Source organism: Anabrus simplex, chromosome 9 (assembly GCF_040414725.1).
Source record: "Anabrus simplex isolate iqAnaSimp1 chromosome 9, ASM4041472v1, whole genome shotgun sequence".
NCBI classification, from domain to species: Eukaryota; Metazoa; Arthropoda; class Insecta; order Orthoptera; family Tettigoniidae; genus Anabrus; species Anabrus simplex.
The window spans coordinates 151,982,746-152,007,352 of NC_090273.1; the positions used below are offsets into that span (position 1 = coordinate 151,982,746).

Genomic DNA, 24,607 nt, shown 5'->3' on the forward strand with positions numbered 1-24,607 from the left:
GGTCTTTCAAATTTAAAAAGTTAGCGCGATTTTTTCAAATTACAACGGAATTCTAGGCTTTTATATGCAACATTGGATGAGTGGTACAACAGCTTGTTTCGTAGCCGAAATAGCTCAGCTTGGAGAGCGTTACACTGAAGAACCAGAGGTCCATGGTTCGATCCCGCGTTTCGGCAGGAAGTTTTGGTCAAATTACGACGGAATTCGGTAGGTTGTAGCCAGTAGGAAGTAATATTCGTTCTTTGATTGTTAATTTTTTAGCGAAAATTTGGTCAAATTACAATGATTTCCACGTATGATGAGTAGTACAATGGCTTCGTCAGTAGCCGAAATAGCTCAGCTGGGGGAGCGTTTGACTGAAGATCTAAAGGTCCCTGGTTCGATCCCGGGTTTCGGCAGGCTGTTTTGGTCAAATTACTACGTAATTCTGTATGTGGCAGCAGTAGGTGGTGATATTCTTTCTTTGAATGCTCGAAGTTTGTCGTAAATTTGGTCAAATTTAATCGGAATTCTAGGCTTATATACGCTACGTTGTATGACGGGTACTATGTCTTCCCTCGCAACCGAAATAGCTCATCTAGGAGCGTGTTGTGCTGAAGATCCAATGTTCCCTGGTCCGAGCCCGGGGTTCGACAAGTGATTTTCCTGAATTTCCAACGGAATTCACTAGGTAGTAGTAAGTAGGTAGTAATATACTTTCTTTCAAATTAAAAGGTTAGCCCGATTTTTTCAAATTAAAACGGAATTTTAGGCTTTTATATGCAACATTGGATGAGTGGTACAACGGCTTGTTTTGTAGCCGAAATAGCTCCGCTGGGAGAGCGTTAGACTGAAGATCTAAAGGTCCCTGGTTCGATCCTGGGTTTCGGCAGGAGGTTGTGGTCAAATTACAACGTAATTCTGTATGTGGCAACAGTAGGTGGTGATATTCTTTCTGTGAATGCTCGAAGCTTGGCGTAAATTTGGACAAATTAAATCGGAATTCTACGATTTTATATGCAACATTGGGTGAGTGGTACAAGATCACCGTTTGTACCCGAAATAGCTTAGCTGGGAGAGCGTTAATCTGAAGAACTAATGGTCCCTGGTTCGATCCCGGTTTTCGGCAGGAATTCGTGTGAATTTGCAACGTAGTTCAGTAGGTAGCATCCAGTGGGAAGTAATATTCGTTCCTTGAAGTTTATTATTTAGCGTAAATTTGGTCAAATTACCAGGGAATTCCACGTTTGATGAGTACAATGACGTTGTTAGTAGCCGAAATAGCTCAGCTGGGAGAGCGTTAGACTGAAGATCTAAAGGTCCCTGGTTCGATCCCAGGTTTCGGCAGGAAATTTTGGTCAAATTACAACGTAATTCTGTATGTAGCAGCAGTAGGTGGTAATAATCTTTCTTTGAATCCTCGAAGCTTGGCGTAAATTTGGTCAAATTAAATCGGGATTCTAGGCTTATATACGCTACGTTGTATGACTGGTACTATGTCTTGCCTCGCAACCGAAATAGCTCAGGTAGTAGCGTGTTGTGCTGAAGATCCATTGGTCCCTGGTCCGAGCACGGGGTTCGACAAGTGATTTTCCTGAATTTGCAACGGAATTCAGTAGGTAGTTGTCAGTAGATAGTAATAATAGGTCTTTCAAATTTAAAAGTTTAGCCCGATTTTTTCAAATTACAACGGAATTCTAGGCTTTTATATGCAACATTGGGTGAGTGGTTCAACAGCTTGTTTCGTAGCCGAAATAGCTCAGCTGGGAGAGCGTTACACTGAAGAAGCGAAGGTCCGTGGTGCGATCCCGGGTTTCGGCAGGTAGTTTTGGTCAAATTAAAACGTAATTCTGTATGTAGTAGCAGTAGGTGGTGATATTCTTTCTTTGAATGCTCGAAGCTTGTCGTAAAGTTGGTCAAATTAAATCGGAATTCTAGGCTTATATACGCTACGTTGTATGACTGGTACTATGTCTTCCCTCGCAACCGAAATAGCTCAGCTAGGAGCGTGTTGTGCTGAAGGTCCAATGGTCCCTGGCCCGAGCCCGGGGTTCGACAAGTGATTTTCCTGAATTTGCAACGCACTTCAGTAAGTAGTAGTCAGTAGGTAGTAATATTCGGTCTTTCAAATTTAAAAGGTTAGCCCGATTTTTTCAAATTACAGCGGAATTCTAGGCCTTTATATGCAACATTGGATGAGTGGTACAGCAGCTTGTTTCGTAGCCGAAATAGCTCAGCTGGGAGAGCGTTACACTGAAGAACGAAAGGTCCCTGGTTCGATACCGCGTTTCAGCAGGAAGTTTTGATCAAATTACGACGAAATTCGGTAGGTTGTTGCCAGTAGGAAGTAATATTCGTTCTTTGATTGTTAAATTTTTAGCGAAAATTTGGTCAAATTACAATGATTTTAACGTATGATGAGTAGTACTACGGCTTCGTCAGTAGCCGAAATAGCTCACCTGGGAGAGCGTTAGACTGAAGATCTGAAGCTCCCTGGTTCGATCCCGGATTTCGGCAGGAGGTTTTGGTCAAATTGCAACGTAATTCTGTATGTAGCAGCAGTAGGTGGTGATATTCTTTCTTTGAATGCTCGAAGCTTGGCGTAAATTTGGTCAAATGAATTCGGAATTCTACGATTTTATATGCTACATTGGGTGAATGGTACAAGGTCTTCGTTTGTACCCGAAATAGCTTAGCTGTGAGAGCGTTAATCTGAAGAACGAATGGTCCCTGGTTCGATCCCGGGTTTCGGCAGGTAGTTTTGGTCAAATTACTACGTAATTCTGTATGTGGCAGCAGTAGGTGGTAATATTTTTTCTTTGAATGCTCGAAGCTTGGCGTAAATTTGGTCAAATTAAATCGGAATTCTACGATTTTATATGCAACATTGGGTGAGTGGTACAAGGTCGCCGTTTTTACCCGAAATAGCTTAGCTGGGAGAGCGTTAATCTGAAGAACTAATGGTCCCTGGTTCGATCCCGCGTTTCGGCAGGAAGTTTTGGTCAAATTACGACGGAATTCGGTAGGTTGTTGCCAGTAGGAAGTAATATTCGTTCTTTGATTGTTTAATTTTTAGCGGAAATTTGGTCAAATTACAATGATTTCCACGTATGATGAGTAGTACAGTGGCTTCGTCAGTAGCTCAGCTGGGCGAGCGTTACACTGAAGATCTGAAGGTCGCTGGTTCAATCCCGGGTTTCGGCAGGAGGTTCTGATCAAATTACAACGTAATTCTGTATGTAGCAGCAGTAGGTGGTAATATTCTTTCTTTGAATGCTGGAAGCTTGGCGTAAATTTGGTCAAATTAAATCGGAATTCTAGGCTTATATACGCTACGTTGTATGACTGGTACTATGTCTTGCCTCGCAACCGAAATAGCTCAGCTAGTAGCGTGTTGTGCTGAAGATTTAATGGTCCCTGGTCTGAGCCCGGGGTTCGACAAGTGATTTTCCTGAATTTGCAGCGGAATTCAGTAGGTAGTAGTCAGTAGGTAGTAATATTCGGTCTTTCAAATTTAAAAAGTTAGCCCGATTTTTTCAAATTACAACGGAATTCTAGGCTTTTACTTGCAACATTGGATGAATGGTACAACAGCTTGTATTCTAGCCGAAACTGCTCAGCTGGGAGAGCGTTAGACTGAACACTAAAGGTCCCTGGTTCGATCCCGGGTTTCGGCAAGTAGTTGTGGTCAAATTTCATCGCAATTCTGGAGGTAGCAGCCGTATATGGTAATATTCTTTCTATGAATGCTCGAAGCTTGGCGTAATTTTGGTCAAATTAAATCGGAATTCTACGATTTTATATGCAACATTGGGTGAGTGGTACAAGGTCTTCGTTTGTACCCGAAATAGCTTAGCTGTGAGAGCGTTAATCTGAAGAACTAATGGCCCCTGGTTCGATCCCGGGTTTCGGCAGGAATTCGTGTCAATTTGCAACGTAGTTCAGTAGGTAGCATCCAGTGGGAAGTAATATTCGTTCTTTGATTGTTAATTATTTTGCGTAAATTTGGTCAAATTACAAGGGAATTCCACGTTTGATGAGTGGTACAATGGCTCTGTTAGTGGCCGAAATAGCTCAGCTGGGAGAGCGTTAGACTGAAGATCTAAAGGTCCCTGGTTCGATCCCGGGATTCGGCAGGAAGTTTTGTTCAAATTACAACGTAATTCTGTATGTAACAGCAGTAGGTGGTAATATTCTTTCTTTGAATGCTGGAAGCTTGGCGTAAATTTGGTCAAATTAAATCGGAATTCTAGGCTTATATACGCTACGTTGTATGACTGGTACTATGTCTTGCCTCGCAACCGAAATAGCTCTGGTAGTAGCGTGTTGTGCTGAAGATTTAATGGTCCCTGGTCCGAGCCCGGGGTCGACAAGTGATTTTCCTGAATTTGCAACGGAATTCAGTAGGTAGTAGTCGGTAGGTAGTAATATTCGGTCCTTCAAATTTAAAAAGTTAGGCAGTATTTTTTCAAATTACAACGGAATTCTAGGCTTTTATATGCAACATTGGATGAGTGGTACAACAGCTTGTTTCGTAGCCGAAATAGCTCAGCGGGGAGAGCGTTACACTGAAGAACCATAGGTCCGTGGTTCGATCCCGCATTTCGGCAGGAAGTTTTGGTCAAATTACGACGGAATTCGGTAGGTTGTAGCCAGTAGGAATTAATATTCGTTCTTTGATTGTTAAATTTTTAGCGAAAATTTGGTCAAATTACAATGGTTTCCACGTATGATGAGTAGCACAATGGCTTCGACAGTAGCCGAAATAGCTCAGCTGGGAGAGCGTTAGACTGAAGATCTAAAGGTCCGTGGATCGATCTCGGGTGTCGGCCGGAAGTTTTGGTCAAATTACAAAGTATTCTGTATGTAGCAGCAGTAGGTGGTGATACTCTTTCTTTGAATGTTCGACGCTTGTCATAAATTTGGTCAAATTTAATCGGAATTCTAGGCTTATATACGCTACATTGTATCACTGGTACTATGTCTTCCATCGCAACCGAAATAGCTCAGCTAGGAGCGTGTTGTGCTAAAGATCCAATGGTCCCTGGTCCGAGCCCGGGGTTCGACAAGTGATTTTTCTGAATTTGCAACGGAATTCAGTAGGTAGTAGTCAGTAGGTCGTAATATTCGGTCTTTCAAATTTAAAAGGTTTGCCCGATTTTTTCAAATTAAACGGAATTCTAGGCTTTTATATGCAACATTGGATGAGTGGTACAACAGCTTGTTTAGTAGCCGAAATAGCTCAGCTGGGAGAGCGTTAGACTGAAGATCTAAAGGTCCCTGGTGCGATCCCGGGTTTCGGCAGGAAGTCTTGGTCAAATTACAACGTAATTCAGTATGTGGCAGCAGTAGGTGGTGATATTCTTTCTTTGAATGCTCGAAGCTTGTCGTAAATTTGGTCAAATTTAATCGGAATTCTAGGCTTATATACGCTACGTTGTATGACTGGTACTATGTCTTCCCTCGCAACCGAAATAGCTCATCTAGGACCGTGTTGTGCTAAAGATCCAATGTTCCCTGGTCCGAGCCCGGGGTTCGACAAGTGATTTTCCTGAGTTTCCAACGGAATTCAGTAGGTAGTAGTCAGTAGGTAGTAATATTCGTTCTTTCAAATTAAGAAGGTTAGCCCGATTTTTTCAAATTACAACGGAATTCTCCGCTTTTATATACAACATTGGATGAGTGGTACAACGGCTTGTTTCGTAGCCGAAATAGCTCAGCTGGGAGAGCGTTAGGCTGAAGATCTAAAGGTCCCTGGTTCGGTCTCGGGTTTCGGCAGGAAGTTTTTGTCAAATTTCAACGCAATTCTGTAGGTAGCAGCCGTACGTGGTAATATTCTTTCTTTGAATGCTCGAAGCTTGGCGTAAATTTGGTCAAATTAAATCGGAATTCTACGATATTACACGCAACATTGGGTGAGTGGTACAAGGTCTCCGTTTGTACCCGAAATAGCTTAGCTGGGAGAGCGTTAATCTGAAGAACTAAAGGTCCCTGGTTCGATTCCGGGTTTCGGCAGGAATTCGTGTCAATTTGCAATGTAGTTCAGTAGGTAGCATCCAGTGGGAAGTAATATTCGTTCCTTGATGTTTATTACTTAGCGTAAATTTGGTCAAATTACAAGGGAATTCCACGTTTGATGGGTGGTACAATGGCTTTGTAAGTAGCCGAAATAGCTCAGCTGGGAGACCGTTAGACTGAAGATCTAAAGGTCCCTGGTTCGATCGCGGGTTTCGGCGGGAAATTTTGGTCAAATTACAACGTAATTCTGCATGTAGCAGCAGTAGGTGGTAATATTCTTTCTTTGAATGCTCGAAGTCCGCCTCTGTGGTGTAGTGGTTAGCGTGATTAGCTGCCACCCCCGGAGGCACGGGTTCGATTCCCGGCTCTGCCACGAAATTTGAAAAGTGGTACGAGGGCTGGAACGGGGTCCACTCAGCCTCGGGAGGTCAACTGAGTAGAGGTGGGTTCGATTCCCACCTCATCCATCCTGGAAGTGGTTTTCCGTGGTTTCCCACTTCTCCTCCAGGCGAATGTCGGGATGGTACCTAACTTAAGGCCACGGCCGCTTCCTTCCCTCTTCCTCGCCTATCCCTTCCAATCTTCCCATCCCTCCACAAGGCCCCAGTTCAGCATAGCAGGTGAGGCCGCCTGGGCGAGGTACTGGTCATACTCCCCAGTTGTATCCCCGACCAAGAGTCTGAAGCTCCAGGACACTGCCCTTGAGGCGGTAGAGGTGGGATCCCTCGCTAAGTCCGAGGGAAAAACCGAACCTGGAGGGTAAACAGATGATGATGATGATGATGAATGCTCGAAGCTTGGGTTAAATTTGGTCGAATTAAATCGGAATTCTAGGCTTATATACGCTACGTTGTATGACTGGTACTATGTCTTGCCTCGCAACCGAAATAGCTCAGCTAGGAGCGTGTTGTGCTGAAGATCCAATGGTCCCTGGTCCGAGCCCGGGTTTCGACAAGTGATTTTCCTGAATTTGCAACGGAATTCAGTAGGTAGTTGTCAGTAAGTAGTAATATTAGGTCTTTCAAATTTAAAAGTTTAGCCCGATTTTTTCAAATTACAACGGAATTCTAGGCTTTTATATGCAACATTAGGTGAGTGGTTCAACAGCTTCTTTCGTAGCCGAAATAGCTCAGCTGGGAGAGCGTTACAGTGAAGAAGCAAAGGTCCGTGCTGCGATCCCGGGTTTCGGCAGGAAGTTTTGGTCAAATTATTACGTAATTCTGTATGTAGCAGCAGTAGGTGGTGATATTCTTTCTTTGAATGCTCGAAGTTTGTCGTAAAGTTGGTCAAATTAAATCGGAATTCTGGGCTTATATACGCTACGTTGTATGACTGGTACTATGTCTTCCCTCGCAACCGAAATAGCTCAGCTAGGAGCGTGTTGTGCTGAAGGTCCAATGGTCCCTGGTCCGAGCCCGGGGTTCGACAAGTGATTTTCCTGAATTTGCACCGCAATTCAGTAGGTAGTAGTCAGTAGGTAGTAATATTCGGTCTTTCAAATTTAAAAGGTTAGCCCGATTTTTTCAAATTACAACGAAGATCTAGGCTCTTACTTGCAACATTGGGTGAGTGGTACAACGGCTTGTATTCTAGCCGAAATAGCTCAGCTGGGAGAGCGTTAGACTGAACATCAAAAGGTCCCTGGTTCGATCCCGGGTTTCGGCAGGAAGTTTTGGTCAAATTTCAACGCAATTCTGTAGGTAGCAGCCGTACGTGGTAATATTCTTTCTTGAATGCTCGAAGCTTTTCGTAATTTTGGTCAAATTAAATCGAAATTCTACGATTTTATATGCAACAATGGGTGAGTGGTACAAGGTCTTCGTTTGTACCCGAAATAGCTTACCTCTGAGAGCGTTAATCTGAAGAACTAATGGTCCCTGGTTCGATCCCGGATTTCTGCAGGAATTCGTGTCAATTTGCAACGTAGTTCAGTAGGTAGCATCCAGTGGGAAGTAATATTCGTTCTTTGATTGTTAATTATTTTACGTAAATTTGGTCAAATTACAAGGGAATTCCACGTTTGATGAGTGGTACAATGGCTTTGTTAGTAGCCGAAATAGCTCAGCTGGGAGAGCGCTAGACCGAAGATCTAAATGTCCCTGGTTCGATCCCGGGTTTCGGCAGGAAGTTTTGGTCAAATTACAACGTAATTCTGTATGTAGCAGCAGTAGGTGTAATATTCTTTCTTTGAATGCTCGAAGCTTGGCGTAAATTTTTTCAAATTAAATCGGAATTCTAGGCTTATATACGCTACGTTGTATGACTGGTACTCTGCCTTGCCTCACAACCGAAATAGCTCAGCTAGTAGCGTGTTGTGCTGAAGATTTAAAGGTCCCTGGTCCGAGCCCGGGGTCGACAAGTGATTTTCCTGAATTTGCAACGGAATTCAGTAGGTAGTAGTCAGTAGGTAGTAATATTCGGTTTTTCAAATTTAAAAAGTTAGCCCGATTTTTTCAAATTACAACGGAATTCTAGGCCTTTATACGCAACATTGGATGAGTGGTACAACAGCTTGTTTCGTAGCCGAAATAGCTCAGCTGGGAGAGCGTTACACTGAAGAACCAACGGTCCATGGTTCGATCCCGGGTTTCGGCAGGACGTTTTGGTCAAATTACGACGGAATTCGGTAGGTTGTAGCCAGTAGGAAGTAATATTCGTTCTTTGATTGTTAAATTTTTAGCGAAAATTTGGTCAAATTACAATGATTTCCACGTATGATGAGTAGTACAATTGCTTCGTCAGTAGCCGAAATAGCTCAGCTGGGAGAGCGTTAGACTGAAGATCTAAAGGTCCCTGGTTCGATCTCGGGTTTCGGCAGGAAGTTTTGGTCAAATTACAACGTAATTCTGTATGTAGCAGCAATAGGTGGTGATATTCTTTCTTTGAATGCTCGAAGCTTGTCGTAAATTTGGTCAAATTAAATCGGATTTCTAGGCTTATATACGCTACGTTGTATGACTGGTACTATGTCTTCCCTCGCAACCGAAATAGCTCAGCTAGGAGCGTGTTGTGCTGAAGATCCAATGGTCCCTGGTCCGAGCCCGGGGTTCGACAAGTGATTCTCCTAAATTTCCAACGGAATTCAGTAGGTAGTAGTCAGTAAGTAGTAATATTCGGTCTTTCAAATTTAAAAGGTTAGCCCGATTTTTTCAAATTACAACGGAATTCTAGGCCTTTATATGCAGCGTTGGATGAGTGGTACAACAGCTCGTTTCCTAGGCGAAATAGCTCAGCTGGGAGAGCGTTAGACTGAAGAGCTCAAGGTCCCTGGTTCGATCCCGGGTTTCGGCAGGAAGTTGTGGTCATATTTCAACGCAATTCTGTAGGTAGCAGCCGTACGTGGTAATATTCTTTCTTTGAATGCTCGAAGCTTAGCGTAAATTTGGTTAAATTAAATCGGAATTCTAATCTTATATACGCTACGTTGTATGACTGGTACTATGTCTTCCCTCGCAACCGAAATAGCTCAGCAAGGAGCGTGTTGTGCTGAAGACCCAATGGTCCCTGGTCCGAGCCCGGGGTTCGCCAAGTGATTTTCCTGGATTTGCAGCGGAATTCAGTAGGTAGTTGTCAGTAGGTAGTAATATTCGGTCTTTCACATTTAAAAGGTTAGCCCGATTTTTTCAAATTACAGCGGAATTCTAGGCTTTTATTTGCAACATTGGATGAGTGGTACAACAGCTTGTAATGTAGCCGAAATAGCTCAGCTGGGAGAGCGTTAGACTGAAGAGCTCAAGGTCCCTGGTTCGATCCCGGGTTTCGGCAGGAAGTTGTGGTCATATTTCAACGCAATTCTGTAGGTAGCAGCCGTACGTGGTAATATTCTTTCTTTGAATGCTCGAAGCTTGGCGTAAATTTGGTCAAATTAAATCGGAATTCTAGGCTTTTATACGCTACGTTGTATGACTGGTACTATGTCTTGCCTCGCAACTGAAATAGCTCAGCTAGTAGCGTGTTGTGCTGAAGATGCAATGGTCCCTGGTCCGAGCCCGGGGTTCGACAAGTGATTTTCCTGAATTTGCAACGGAATTCAGTAGGTAGTAGTCAGTAGGTAGTAATATTCGGTCTTTCAAATTTAAAAGTTTAGCCCGATTTTTTCAAATTACAACGGAATTCTAGGCTTTTATATGCAACATTGGATGAGTGGTACAACAGCTTGTTTCGTAGCCGAAATAGCTTAGCTGGGAGAGCGTTAATCTGAAGAACTAATGGTCCCTGGTTCGATCCCGGGTTTCGGCAGGAATTCATGTCAATTTGTAACGTAGTTCAGTAGGTAGCATCCAGTGGGAAGTAATATTCGTTCTTTGATTGTTAATTATTTAGCGTAAATTTGGTCAAATTACAAGGGAATTCCACGTTTGAAGAGTGGTACAACGGCTTTGTTTGTAGCCGAAATAGCTCAGCTGGGAGTCTTATGGCGACGATGGGATAGGAAAGGCCTAGGAATTGGAAGGAAGCGGCCTTGGCCTAATTAAGGTAGAGCCCCGGCATTTGCCTGGTGTGAAAATGGGAAACCGCGGAAAACCATCTTCAGGGCTAATAAATAAATAAATAAATAAATAAATAAATAAATAAATAAATACGTACTATTTTATTTTTAAAAGAGGTTCCAATTCCACTCTTCACGTCTGTAACATCTTCAGTTTTTGAAACAAGACTCTCCTCATAAAAATTATTCACCTCTTTTTCCGCTCCCTTCCACCCTCCTTGAATGGATTTTCCGAAAACAAAAAAAAATACGTGTTTCTTTATTTTTAAATTACAAATATCAATTTCACATTTGTAGCATGTAAAGTTTATGAGAAATACTCATTTTAAAAATTCACCCGGTTTTACACTTTTTTTCACAAATTTCTTTGAATTTTCCGAAAACAAAAGTATACTTGTTTCTTTATTTTTAAAGAATATTTCAAATACCAATTTTCACGTCTTTAAACTGTTCAGTTTTGAAATATAGATAGGAAAATAATGGACTGTGTTGTGGAGGGTAAGAGAAGTAGAGGGAGACCAAGACGACGATGGTTAGACTCAGTTCCTAACGCTTTAAAAGTAAGGGGTATAGAACCAAATGAGGCCACAGCACTAGTTGCAAATAGATGATTGTTGCGACGTTTAATAAATTCACAGAGGCTTGCAGACTAAACGCTAAAAGGCGTAACAGTCTATAATGATAATATATGTATGTTATTATTATTATTATTATTATTATTATTATTATTATTATTATCATTATTATTATTATTATTATTTTGAAAGATGCATGTAGCTTATGGGTATCATGGCGTATGAAATGTACATGAATTCCGGCACAATACGTGTTTATTTATTTTAAAAAGAGATTAATAATACTGTTTTCACGTCTGTATCATGTTGAGATATACTGTAGTTATGCTCATTTTAAAAATTTGAAAATTCCGAAAAAATACGTGTTTATCTATTTTTAATGTAGAGTCCAAATGCCAAATTTGTTAGTTCACCCCTTTTTTCACCCCCTTAGCGACGGAATATAGAATAATCCTCCCTTAGTGAGCATCTACACTGCAGTATAAATATATCCTCAAAATTACATTTCTTTATATCGCATAGTTGATTGCAGCCAGTCGGAGTTAGCCTTTCATATAGAGAGATATACTCATTTTAAAAAATTACCCACTTTCTAAATTTATTTACCTCCTTAAATGGATTTGTCTAAAACCAAAAAATACGTCTTTCTTAATTTCTGAACGAGATTGCGAATACCAGTTTTACATTTGTAACAAGTTAAGTTTATGAGATATATTCATTTTAAAATTTCACTCTGTTTTTCACTTTTCCCCCTCCTTACTTTGATTTTGCGAAAACAGTATTTACAAAAATCCTTCCTTAGTGAGCACCTAAACTGTAATAGAAATGCGTCCCAAAAATTTCATTTTTTAATGTCCAATAGTTTTGTCTCTGGGTCTCAGTCAGTCAGTCAGTCAGTCAGTCAGTCAGTCAGTCAGTCAGTCAGTCAGTCAGTCAGTCAGTCAGTCAGTCAGTCAGTCAGTCAGTCAGTCAGTCAGTCAGTCAGGGCATGTTATTTTATTTATATTGTTATATGCCAGCCCCGTGGTAGCTCCTTTCGGTACTTCCAGGAAGGGGCTGGTTTCTCAGACGACCTGGAATCTCCCAGCCAGCTTGTGGAGTGGGGCCGGCTTTTCCGTGTATTGTTTTCAGCGTCCGGCTTACCTGTGAGTTCCTTGAGGATTGAACGGGAATGTTCAGGTTGTAGTGACATCGTTGAATTTGTGGATCAAATCACGCAAGCTATAAAAAGGGAGGCTAGCCGCGGACAGTCACTCCATGGGGGAGTCATTGTGACGCTCAGTGAGTTGGAGTTCTGTAGCTGGGCTGAGGGTGACAGAGCTGTTGGCTTTCGCCAGTGTCCCACCCAGGTCTGAACGAGGAGCTGTTGTTGTGCTGTCGGAGAGACCAGTGTGTAGGTTAAGACGACGGAACGAAAGACTATACTGTGTGTTCGTGTAATTCTGTGGACTGAGGATCGCCGCGAGCTAGCGAGGAAACGCGCTATCCTGAGTGCGAGGATAAATGGACCTGTGTTAATGTTCGCTGTTGTGAGTATCGTCCTGCTGTTGAATACTGTTGAGCTGTTTAGTTGCTCACTGCATGGGACAGTGTGAAGTACTGGACTATAATTGGAGTCGAACCGACGAACAGTCGTCGTGTGTTGTATAGCCAGGGGCACTGTGTTCAAATCCAGCTGTCTACGCAGAGTGGCTGTAGGAGGTGACTGGACTTGGGGGATGGTGAAAGTAAGGATTAGTGTCCCGAGTAAAGGAACGGACTGGACACTTGCTGCGCCATAAGGTAGAGATATTTGTAAATAAACTGGTAATTAGTGTGGCCATTCAAAACTGGTTAGGATTGTGTGTGTGTGTGTGTGTGTGTGTGTGTGTGTGTGCATATAATAGGTCATCCTGAAATAAATTAGAGTAATGAAACCGATGGAGTTTTATTCGTAACAATATAGATAACTGCATGTATCTTATATCTTTCAAAGCAACAGACACACAACAAAACAAAATAAAACCTTCGCTGCATGAGAAAAATAGGGATGATTTGCTCGATGACAACACGAAATTATTTATAATTTAATGTAATTTAAAATAAATTCACCACAGTATAAAATAACATATTGTACACAACAACCACTAAAGTGATAACTTTACGTTACTTGTTTCGAAATTCTGTAAGCACCTCGCTTGTAACGTACATCAGTTCTTACTATTTATTTATTTTACGTCACACAAACACAGATAGGTCTTATGGTGACGATGGGGTAGGAAAAGGTCTAGGAGTGGGAAGGAAGCGACTGTGCCCTTAATTAACGAAGAGTCCTAGCATTTTGCTGCTGTGAATATACGAAACTGCGGAAAACCATTTACAGGACTGCCGACAGTGGCAATCGAACCCACTGTCTCCCGAATACAAACTGTCAGCTACGTAACTCAAACAATGTAGCCACTTCGTAATCTATAACCTGTAGATTAATATATTTTATATCCTTTTGTGTACAGATCAATTAATTTTCTTGTCATCTATTGTCATTTCATGGAATTATTATGAAATGAATGCTGTCAATAATACTACTATGCTGTTGATGTGGGGGCGAGACGAATGAACAGTGGTGGTGGTTGTTGTTTAGAACAATATAATGGTGAAATGTTAAGTACCACATAAATAGGCGTTTTACCCAAAATTAAAGCGTCTTACAATGTTTTTCCATGTACCCGTTACCAAATAACGTAAGTCTATGTTAAAAATCCACGCTCACTAAGTATTAGACTTCTAGCGTCTGGACGGTCTGCAGAAACCTTCAGTGACAAGTCCGCTCAAGTTTCTATATTTATTCTTCAAACATATAGTGGATGAGAATCCACTTTCACTATATAAAGTAAGGGACAGAAGAAACTTCACCTCTAAGTTCACCTCTACATGTGATTCAATAATGTTTTTATTAAAATATAAAATATTCGGCTCTCATTCGTTCAAAAGCAGTTTATTTATATACGCATATTTTCATCAATATTTTCAGCGTAATTCTTTTGGCAGATTCGACACACATTTGAAATCAGCAAACATTTCAATACCGGTATTACTTCTATGAATTGTCTGGAGTATCACCTATCGATATTTCGTTTTAACACTTGCGATACGTGTATCACAGATTGGAAATCCTTGCTCTTTATCATTCACAATAATACAATTATTCTCTACATATAACTGATGGCCATTTGTGTTGCAGTAAATGAAGTTTCAGCAGACCATTTTGTGGCGAAGGAAGATTGTGAATGAGTTCTCCCCGAGCTCTCAGTTCTTTAGCAAGTGTTGGTCGCATTGTGTGAGAACGTACCGCAACGCTCAACTTCCGGGAACAATGGACTTAATTAAGCGATTAACTGGAGTATGTTGGCAGCCTTGTAAAACAGTTATAGATCATTGTCACACCCGGTTCCTATTCTCGGCTGAATGAGAAACAGCTGTTATCTCGACACTGAAAGACTTGATCAGTGTATTGCCGAGGAGGGAGAAGTTAATAGCTCAGTTCACGGTGGTGCAGGAGGTAACGACTGCAATAGAGTTTTTATTCTGTTATTTAGGTAGCAGAATAATTAATAATGGCAGAAGTAAGGAGTATATAAAATGTAGATCAGTATAAGAAATATGTCTAGGGTTAGGTCAGGAACTGTACGGCTTGGTTTTCGTGACAACGCCGCCTGGCGTGAGTCCGACTGTTTTCGTAAGGAAGTACTACGTATTCCTTTGTATACAAAATTTAAATAACACGAACAATAATATTAATAATAATAATAACGATAATAATAATAATCATAATCATGATCATCATCGTTATTATTAGTGTTCTGCCCTATGGCAGGTCTTCAAATGGCAGCTTGTCACCTGCTACCCTCTTCGGGTCTCATAATGGATATTTATCCTTATACTATCGACCATCTGGTATATTCTTATTATTACTCTTCTTCCACTCACCGCTCCTTCCATAGCATCCATCAGTACATAATCTCTCCTCATCTCTTATGTCCAAGCGAACTGTGTTTCATTCTCCCGATTACCTTTAATATTTCTCTTTCATTCCCCACTCTTCTTAGCACCTCCTCATTTCTCACTTTCTCTACTCGTTTCATCCCCTCCATCCTCCTCCAAATCGACATCTCAAATGTTCCAGTGCTCTTTTTTCCTCTTTCCTCAGTGTCCATGTCTCAACTCCGTACAATGCCACGCTCAATATAAAGGACTTCACAATTTTCTTTCTCAGGTCACTGATCATGCACCCATAAAGAAGCCTCCTCCTCTTATTAAATGTCTCCTTGTCAATTGCGATACGAGTTTTTATCTTCTGTTTGCATCTCATGTCTTGTGTTATTATGCTTCCCAGATATTTGAAAGCACTTACTAGTTCTATATCTTCCTGTCCTAACTTTACACGTGTCCTTACTCTACTTGCACTTAGCAACATACATTTTTTTCTTATTGATTCTCATTTCGAATTCCTCAGAGGTCTTATTTAAATTTTCTATATCTTTCACTCTCTGCCTACACCTTATTGTTCCCTTTTCCGGGGTCGCTCAGTCGGCGAAGCGAGAGTCCCAAAGGGTGGAACGTTCGCAGGGCCAACTTTACTCTTTCGGGACAGATCTTCTGAATTTTTTTGCAGGGCTATATCTATATACATGTTTTTCTTCTTCTTCTTCTTCTTCTTCTTCTTATTATTATTATTATTATTATTATTATTATTATTATTATTATTATTAGCCTTCATTCCCCCGTAATCCATTTCGGAGACCTTAATTACACGTAACCTCGTGAAATTCACTAACAACTGGGGTTATCAATCACTGGATCAACACAGCAATATTTCAAGAAATGTACAAAATGAAATCAATGAATCAATGAATCAATGACTACTATACCATCTTTTTTTTTTTTTTTTTTTTTTTTTTTTTTTTTTTTTTTTTTTATTTATTTTATTATTATTATTGATATATACAGTCGTATCAGCACACACGTTTTTAAAACATAACCGGTTTTCGGACACTAAGGTCCATCATCAGTGTTAATATTTAAATTTAATTTCACATAAGTGTGTCGTCAAAATGAGTTAAAAAAGAGTTTAAATTTGTAGCCCTGTTGACATCAACTGTAAAATGAGAAAAAAGAAACCAAGTGTTAAAATTATGAAATCAATACATGTAAACTTACAATGTTGTAAAAATTATGGACATACCATGTTTAGGCTGGCTTTCCTTCGTGCTCAGGCTGTTGGTCGAGTACTAACAAGCGTTCAGCTTTAACTACGGAACCGCACTGCAAGCACATGATGTTACGTCACCTCAAGGTTACGTAGTGAGCACCTGATGTTTACGTCAACTCAAGATTGTAAACAAGATGTTGCTTGCGGCTGTTTCATTTAAAATTTTATCTGGTTCCCTAGTCTGTGCTAAAAATATCTCAATGTTTTCACGTGTATTTAATTCAAATCCATAATTACCTTTAAAAATTAACTTCATGTCCTTTTCGATCCCTAAAAAGCTATGGTTATTGTTATAAATGTGTTCCGCAAAAGCTGAATACTTGTTGTACTTTATTGCCTTAAAATGTTCTTGATATCTTTGATTTAAGGTTCGCCCGGTTCTACCTATATAAAACTTTTTACAGTCGTTACAAGTGAGCCTGTATACTCCCGAATTAGTATATATATCTTTTTTATTGACACTGTGTGCATTATATATATGTTCTGATATTTTATTTCTGGTTCGGAAAGCTGTTTTTAGTTGAAATTTCTTAAATATATTCGCGATTTTAAAAACTTGACTTCCGAAATATGTAAATGTCACAAATTTATTATGTTCATGGATTTTCTTTCTTTTCTCATGGTTTTTCTTTTTTTCTCCATTTTCTTTCTTACGTATAATATTGTCTATCATTTCTGGGTTGTAGCCATTTGCTTTAGCAATTTGTTTTATTATTCTAATTTCTTTCAGTTTGTTTTCATTACTCAAGGGAAGTTTGAGTAATCTACTAATGTAGCTGTTGTAAGCTGATTGTTTGTGGGTTCCTGGGTGGTTGGAATCTTTATTGATGGTAGTGATGGCCTGTGTGGGTTTCCTAAAAATATCGAAATCTATCCTATTGTTGGTTTTTGTTAATGTGAGGTCCAAAAAATTTAACTTTTTATCGATTTCTTTCTCCATAGTGAATTTAATGTTGCTGTCAAGCAAATTCAAACAACCCAGAAATGTTTCGGGAGTAATGAGGTCTCCATTTAAAAATACCACCGTGTCGTCAACAAAACGGACCCATAATTTTATTTCTTTCTGATATGTGTTCAAAATGGTTTTCTCAAGATTATTTAAATAAATATTGGCTAAGAATGATTATAATACTATACCATCACCACAACTTAAATACTACATCTCTAACTAATCTACGTTTCATTATATAAGAATACAATCCAACTAGCAATCTACCGAATGAGAAGAAAATGTGACAAGAGTACTTATTATTCCGATGTAAATCTCCGGCGTCTTGAATATAGGTGTAGATATAGGTACCTCCTGCGGATTATGACGGGTTGTAGATGAACAAATTCATCGTGCTGGCTCACAGACGTCGGCTTAACACATCAGGATTCCTGTGCAGTCAAATAGTGTAGAATCACTCCAGCGGTGTTTTAGAGTTCCCCCAGGATTTCCTTCTTGGTCGGTCCATGATGACGACTGGCCTTCGTTGATGTTGCTGAAACTAAAATTTATTATTAAAATTTGATCCACACTCGTTGTAGACTAACAGTTTGTCATACAGTACTTAACTGGCGCAATGATGTACACTGTGGTTCAACCCTACAGAAAGCTTCAAAACTTGACCTCATTTATTAGTTTACAGCACTTCGTTGAGTTGTCGGAATCTCGAACAGTCCACTTAATTACTGTTGAAAATGATGTTCCTCGGCCAGGTTTACTCTCGAAGATTACATTTCAATGATAATCTTTCCTCGTAATTCTTAATAGAACATTCCATAAATTTCTGCGGCAAAACTTGACGTAACGTCTTGTACTGACTGTCCGTGGTTTGGAAACTTCCACCCAGGCAAATGTGCGGCAATGATGTATCGCACTAGGCTGATCCGTCTAAACAGAAAATTAAATTAGCACTCTCGAATACCATAATCGTCGTGCAGTGCTATCTCGTAGTCAACTAGTTCCTTCAATGGCTTTAGCAGTGACCATCGTACTCTATCTGTCTCTCAGCCTTACTAAAACCATACTGTTCCTCTTCTTTCCAGAATTATTCTCTGACTATCGAACAGCTTCGCTAATTCTCATTGGTCGTCAGCTATTCTGCGACGTGATTCGTTATTTACAATTTGGAGCAGATCTTTCTGGAATCTCACTCCCCTTCGCCTCCGGCACTCGCTATGTGACGTAAACTCTATGACGTATGATGTCCTTGACCGCCTGACACAGTTTACTCTCGTCCGCAGCGGAACGGCCTGGTAATCAGCTGGTGCTCGCTCCCGCGTAGACCCGTGTTACATTACGAGAATTGAACCAACTTCTCTAAGTCCAATAAAATACCATTTGGACGGGTACAATATCATCAGCATACCACCATATCCTCCCACCAAGTACCCGCACTCGTCTTTTTCCTTCCATACATTTCTGTATTGAATAATATGCTCTAAATAGGCTACAAGTTAAACAGTACTGGAAGGGGGCGGGAGACAACAGCCTTGCTTAATTCCCCTTTCATTTGTGCTTTCCCCTGTCATCTCATTCCCAAACTGCACTAGCATCTTCTGTAGTAGGTATGGATTCTTAATCAGCCTTCTTTCCCTCCAGTCAACTCCATTTTTTCTTAGAATTTCCATTCACTTATACCCCTGTACTCTGTCAAAGGCTTTCTTCAAGTCAATGAAAACGGTATACATTTCTCTTCCTCATTCAATGTACCTCTCACCTATAGTTATTAACAGTCCAATTGGATGGGCGAGGTTGGAAAAAGGAAAGATTCAACTCGCAGTAGTTTTCTTCGGTAAACTAAACAATTTGTTTTACTCTAAATTTTTAACTCAGATTGAAAAACGTACCATACATATTTGTTTTTATGTATATTAGGCAAGATACTGTAATATATATTGCCAAGTATTATTAATATTCTGGCTTCTGGCTCTACTTAAAGTCAATGGAATCTTATCGTACTTTATCTCACTGGGTTTCGAAATGCGAAGAGTCTACAAAAAGTTAATATAATTTAGGAATTTACGATAGGCCTACTCACTCTTCGAAGGACCATATCTCTCTCTACTGATTAATAGTTCCTTATAATAATCACCACCATCACCAAGACAAACGAGTCGACTACATGTATCTAAATTATAATTGAATGGGTGAGAATGAAAAGGAATTATTCCACTACCAGATATCATGCTTCCTCTATTTTGAAAGTCATAAGTTTGTACTTATTTATGTAAAATGAGCTGGTCACACTTTTTATAGTCCTTGATTTTTTCATTTAGTACTTTTTCAACACAAACTAATGGGGCTATCTGCTTTTGCATCTATAATAATTTTATCATATTCTCTAAGATGTTCCTTCATTATTTTATTTTCTTCTTTCTTTGATGCGCCTTCGTATAAGCTACAAACTGGCTATCAGAGTTTGATTTGAACAAAAAGTGGAATCTTTTCCTTTTAACCTCTCCCATTCGACTACATCCCTTGTTCCTTTCCAACTTGTAAATCCATACTGTTCCTCTGCAAAACATTTGTCCTACCTTCCATAAAGTCTTGTACTTATCACCCTAAGTAAAAAATTTTGCTGGATGAGAAATCAATCTGATGTTTCTAAAGTACTCATATTTATTTTTTCAGATCGAGAACTCGAGTGAGAGTCAAGTGACTCTGCGCTCGGTGAATTTGTCGAGCTCCGGCAGGTACAGATGTGAGGTGTCTGGAGAGGCTCCCTCCTTCCAGACTGTATCCGACCACGGGGACATGATCGTAGTTGGTGAGTATTTCCTACTGTAAATCCCAAGAGTTCTTTGAGATTTGAAGTAATTACGAAAACGAACCTTTGCAAGCGTTTACTGGACTTACATGTTAGTATGGAATTAGCAGTTCAAGTATGAAGGTATTTAGCGTTACAAGTGGGAGGTAATGGCCAGAGAGTAGGCGTAACCTACTAGGTGGCCCGCCCCTCCCCTTCAGGGAAGGAAATGAAAGCTTTTGATAGATATATAGGTAGGCAGACAGTTGGGAGTGTAAGCCGGCGGACGCTGAGATGGTTTCAGCCTATAAGTGGCTACGGCTGATCCGTCGTCCGATAGCTCCGCATTCGAACGGACCAACCAAGTAGATAGGCGGTGGCCACGGCTGTACCGTGGTTCTACTTCATTGTATTAATTCCCAACCGTTGGCAGCACTGAGAATGATTTTCCGCGTTTTTCCATTCTCCTGCACTAAGGCGAATGGCAGAATATTTCCTGGAATGTATGGAGGTGGGTGATTGACCCGTTACGTAGTCAAACACTACAACCACTACGATAGTGGCAGTAAAAAAGAAAACAAACTAGCTGTTACAGCAAATGAGCTAGTTCATAGAGAAAAAACAGGAAGCGCAAACAGACACTCCCAAAACACCACCAAAATAAACCAGAAGAGAAACTTACCTGAACTGATGGAAAGGTGTCTCAGATAAGCCCATGGAAAAATTACTGCAGTACCTGGCATCAAAATACTAAGATTAACAGAAAACAACGTATCTTTTCTGGAAAGAAAATATAACAAGTTTTATTAAATTAATTTGAAAATGGTAACAGGGAGAAACGTCCGCCCAGGAAAAATTAAAGGAAAAAAAAATAGAAAATTAAGTTAAGTTAAAACTCCAAATGGAGAGCTACGTTTACAAATCATGTTCGACCAACGCAATAAGGAAAAGAAAATGAACTAGGCATAACTCAAGCTAATATTTTTAGAAGCCTCAACATACCAGAGGAACAGGGTGAGTTAAATAATGATTTTGTTCATTACTTTTCCTTTTAAAATTTTTACTTCCTTAACCACGGTGTTCTCTCCAACAGGAACGGCTACCGGCAGTCCAAATTATAATTATCACAAACTACTGCCACTCAAAATTAAAGAACACGAACAGAGGAGCAATCACACACAGGATGTATAAGAATACATTTTAAAAAAATCAATTGCTCAATAACGTGCTCAAAAATTCATAAGAGCAAGGGGAAATCATACAATTAAATAGAATCGTCAGACTAGGTAGATAGTCTCCGAGAAAGGAATCATCATCATTAATAATAATCAACAAGAACAACAATGATCACGTATCGTCATAGCAACGCACACACGCCATGAAACTAGAGCCATTACTCAAAGTTATAACGGTAACAATGGCCATAACAACGAAGAAGCAAAACCTGATTTTACAAGTAAAATTCAAGGAAACAATCCAGGAACAAAAATTAAAGACAGAGAAAATTAAGTAAAATTTCCGTCCTCTTGGTTAGAACTCAAGTGGTTCAAAACTTTACCATAAATAAAATATTACACTATCTTTCACATTGTTTACATATTTTATATAATAATTCAGCTTCACAACAAACCCGAGTGATACTTTAGACACGTTAGTAATATTTTTTTAACGAAATCATTACGACGGAATGCTATAAGGAGTTCAACACGCCACACTATACATTTAAGTTTCCGAAATAGACTGATGTCGAAAGAAGTTCCTGTTCACTAAGGCCCAGAAGAAATTCCGCTTAAGTAGAGATGATGCAGGTACAGATGTGAGGTGTCTGGAGAGGCTCCCTCCTTCCAGACTGTATCCGACCACGAGGACATGATCGTAGTTGGTGAGTATTTCCTACTGTAAATCCCAAGAGTTCTCTGAGATTTGAGGTAATTACGAAAACGAACCTGTGCAAGCGTTTACTGGACTTACATGCTAGTATGGAATTAGCAGTTCAAGTATGAAGGTATTTAGCGTTACAGGTGGGAGGTAATGGCCAGATAGTAGGCGTAACCTACCAGGTGGCCCGCCCCTCCCCTTCAGGGAAGGAAATGAAAGCTTTTGATAGATATATAGGTAGACAGATAGTTGGGAGTGTAAGTCGGTGGACGTTTAGAAGGTTTCAGCCTATAAGCGGCCACGGCTAAGGCTCTATAAGATGGGTATGCTTAGCCGCCATTTTGGTTCATACATGTGCAATGGGCCATGTGATCAAACTCTAGTTTCTCCTACGAGCGCTCGCTTCGTCACATCGAACGTATTGCTTTAATCACCACGTGCAGGGACAGAATACTGCTATATCCGAGTGGATATTTATTACATAATGGTGGGTTGTTCTGCACCTAATTGCAGTAATATCTGTACTCGGGACAGGTTGTTTAGATTCCTTTCTGGTCTGCATTATGCCTCCACTGTCTCTGCTACACCTTCTACTTCAACTGTTGACTTAAACCTGCATCCAGTTCCCACTGATATTATAGACTACAGCCCTTAATTCAGTCACATTGATCATTTAATATTCAGTTCTGCCCCCATAGTCCGGCAACAGGAGTTCAACATTCAAACAATATTTGTCAAAACTAACTTCATATGACAGAAATAATTTGTTTAACGTTGGTGGCATTACAGCACATGCATTATCGAAAACCAAGATCTGTTGTAGGCCTATAAGTTATGCAGACAGAACTATGAGCTTTCTGACTCAAGCTCCGAAACATTCGTATTTTTTATTTGGCTGGTCTAAAGAAACCCAATTGTGAAGTTATGAAATTAATTTGCAACTATGAGCTCTTTATAGGGACTATGAGCATTATATAATGCAAAGTGGTGCTAATCTTGTACAGGAAATAATTGTGAATGATAAATGTACCAGTACATGTTCTCCAACGTGCTGTAATTGAAAAGAAAAATTGTTAGTTCTTCAAAATTCGATCCTATGCTGTTGTGGACTTTAATAAGAATGTACGTAAAGGAATATTATTGTTTTGTAAATACTGTAATAAAAGGTCGTTTATAGGAAGGGGAGTTAGGGATTGGAAAACTTACCAAGGAAGATGTTCAATAAATTTACAATTTCTTTACAATCGTTTAAGAAAAGGCTAGGAAAACAACAGATAGGGAATCTGCTACCTGAGCGACTGCCCAAAATGCAGATCAGTATTGATTGATTGATTGATTGATTGATTGATTGATTGATTGATTGATTGATTGATTGATTGATTGATTGATTGATTGATTGATTGATTGATTGATTGATTGATTGATTGAATCCCAGTTACTTGGGTGTGTTCGTCTTCGTACATCACATTTCAGCGTTATTTTGTTCGAAGAATATTTTTCTTATTATTTCGATAACATTGAAAATAGCATTGAATCAATTTCACGCAAGTATGAAATACCGATCATATGGTATCAAAATCTCATATCACAATTTATACATCTTCGACACTGACCAATTACCACGTCAGATTCCACGATTTAAGAATGGCAGTAGCCTATATCAATACTACGGTGTACCTCATTTCATTTGACGGTACCGCAGCGCATAGCTTACGAACAGCTTATCCTACTTATCGATAATATAATAATAACAAAAACCGATTTATTAGTAATCTATTTTTCTAATATTTCTCCAGTAAGAGTACATGCCTCGTTTGTTTGTTTACTAAAAGGCAAATTATCAACGACCTTGCTTTTACAATCACCGTACAAGTAAAAATTACACAATAATCCACGAAATATACTAATATTTATGTTGAGTAACCGTTTGAGTTATACTGAGAATGAGTATTTTTACAATATGTTAGTTTAGTATTACTTTCTAGCGCGGGGAACAGTAAAAAAGAGGGATATACAAGGCTGGGGTGGTCAACTGCCTTACCAACGCAATGCAGGAATGTACCATAATGGCGGGCGAGCATACCTAGTCTTTAGAGAGCCCTAGCCACGGCTGATCCGTCGTCCGATAGCTCCGCATTCCAACGGACCAAGTAGATAGGCGGTGGTCACAGCTCTACCGTGGTTCTACTTCTTTGTATTCATTCACAACCGCTGGCAGCACTGAGAATGATTTTCCGCGTTTTTCCATTCTCCTGCACTAAGGCGAATGTCAGAATATTTCCTGGAAGGTGTGGAGATGGGTGATTTATCCTGAGTGTATCACTTCACACCCGAAATAAAGCATAGTTGAAAACACTCCGAGTCCACGCCACCAAGGAAATTCAAGGTCATCCAATCGGGAGAAACAAATGTGGCAATGCTCGCCGCTTTATTCGAGCTCAAATTGAGAAGAAAGTCCTCAACCATCCACTCCTCACCTTGCATCGTTTTGACTTTCACAACGTTGGAAGAAATTCCTCAGTCAACATTTCGATTCAGACGAAGAAGTGAAACCGATCGTGTAAATGTGGAACACAATTCTATGAATGTGCTGTTCCAGTATGTGACTTGACTGGTTGTTGAATTTGTAATTTAAATGTGTGCAAGTTTGCTCCATGGCCTGCGCGTGTATTGAAAACAGATCAAT

The 24,607-nt window shown here is 40.0% G+C and overlaps 1 protein-coding gene and 16 non-coding genes across 17 annotated transcripts in view; all 17 read left to right on the plus strand.

The window, feature by feature from the left end:
* Positions 1–24,607, plus strand: part of LOC136880915 (uncharacterized) — a 293,114-nt gene that overhangs the window by 128,888 nt on the left and 139,619 nt on the right. The window contains exon 5 of the mRNA XM_068229178.1: positions 19,929–20,064. Coding sequence (XP_068085279.1) covers positions 19,929–20,064 — 136 coding nt within the window. The remainder of the gene's footprint in view (positions 1–19,928; positions 20,065–24,607) is intronic.
* Positions 326–398, plus strand: TRNAF-GAA (transfer RNA phenylalanine (anticodon GAA)). Its single transcript has one exon. It is a non-coding gene; the product is annotated as a tRNA-Phe (tRNA).
* On the plus strand, positions 799–871 carry TRNAF-GAA (transfer RNA phenylalanine (anticodon GAA)). Its single transcript has one exon. It is a non-coding gene; the product is annotated as a tRNA-Phe (tRNA).
* On the plus strand, positions 1,254–1,326 carry TRNAF-GAA (transfer RNA phenylalanine (anticodon GAA)). The gene has a single exon. It is a non-coding gene; the product is annotated as a tRNA-Phe (tRNA).
* On the plus strand, positions 2,424–2,496 carry TRNAF-GAA (transfer RNA phenylalanine (anticodon GAA)). Its single transcript has one exon. It is a non-coding gene; the product is annotated as a tRNA-Phe (tRNA).
* TRNAF-GAA (transfer RNA phenylalanine (anticodon GAA)) lies at positions 3,821–3,893 on the plus strand. The gene has a single exon. It is a non-coding gene; the product is annotated as a tRNA-Phe (tRNA).
* TRNAF-GAA (transfer RNA phenylalanine (anticodon GAA)) lies at positions 4,043–4,115 on the plus strand. Its single transcript has one exon. It is a non-coding gene; the product is annotated as a tRNA-Phe (tRNA).
* On the plus strand, positions 5,211–5,283 carry TRNAF-GAA (transfer RNA phenylalanine (anticodon GAA)). Its single transcript has one exon. It is a non-coding gene; the product is annotated as a tRNA-Phe (tRNA).
* Positions 5,685–5,757, plus strand: TRNAF-GAA (transfer RNA phenylalanine (anticodon GAA)). Its single transcript has one exon. It is a non-coding gene; the product is annotated as a tRNA-Phe (tRNA).
* On the plus strand, positions 5,922–5,994 carry TRNAF-GAA (transfer RNA phenylalanine (anticodon GAA)). The gene has a single exon. It is a non-coding gene; the product is annotated as a tRNA-Phe (tRNA).
* On the plus strand, positions 6,143–6,215 carry TRNAF-GAA (transfer RNA phenylalanine (anticodon GAA)). The gene has a single exon. It is a non-coding gene; the product is annotated as a tRNA-Phe (tRNA).
* Positions 7,590–7,662, plus strand: TRNAF-GAA (transfer RNA phenylalanine (anticodon GAA)). The gene has a single exon. It is a non-coding gene; the product is annotated as a tRNA-Phe (tRNA).
* TRNAF-GAA (transfer RNA phenylalanine (anticodon GAA)) lies at positions 8,048–8,120 on the plus strand. Its single transcript has one exon. It is a non-coding gene; the product is annotated as a tRNA-Phe (tRNA).
* TRNAF-GAA (transfer RNA phenylalanine (anticodon GAA)) lies at positions 8,742–8,814 on the plus strand. The gene has a single exon. It is a non-coding gene; the product is annotated as a tRNA-Phe (tRNA).
* On the plus strand, positions 9,216–9,288 carry TRNAF-GAA (transfer RNA phenylalanine (anticodon GAA)). The gene has a single exon. It is a non-coding gene; the product is annotated as a tRNA-Phe (tRNA).
* On the plus strand, positions 9,690–9,762 carry TRNAF-GAA (transfer RNA phenylalanine (anticodon GAA)). The gene has a single exon. It is a non-coding gene; the product is annotated as a tRNA-Phe (tRNA).
* On the plus strand, positions 10,164–10,236 carry TRNAF-GAA (transfer RNA phenylalanine (anticodon GAA)). Its single transcript has one exon. It is a non-coding gene; the product is annotated as a tRNA-Phe (tRNA).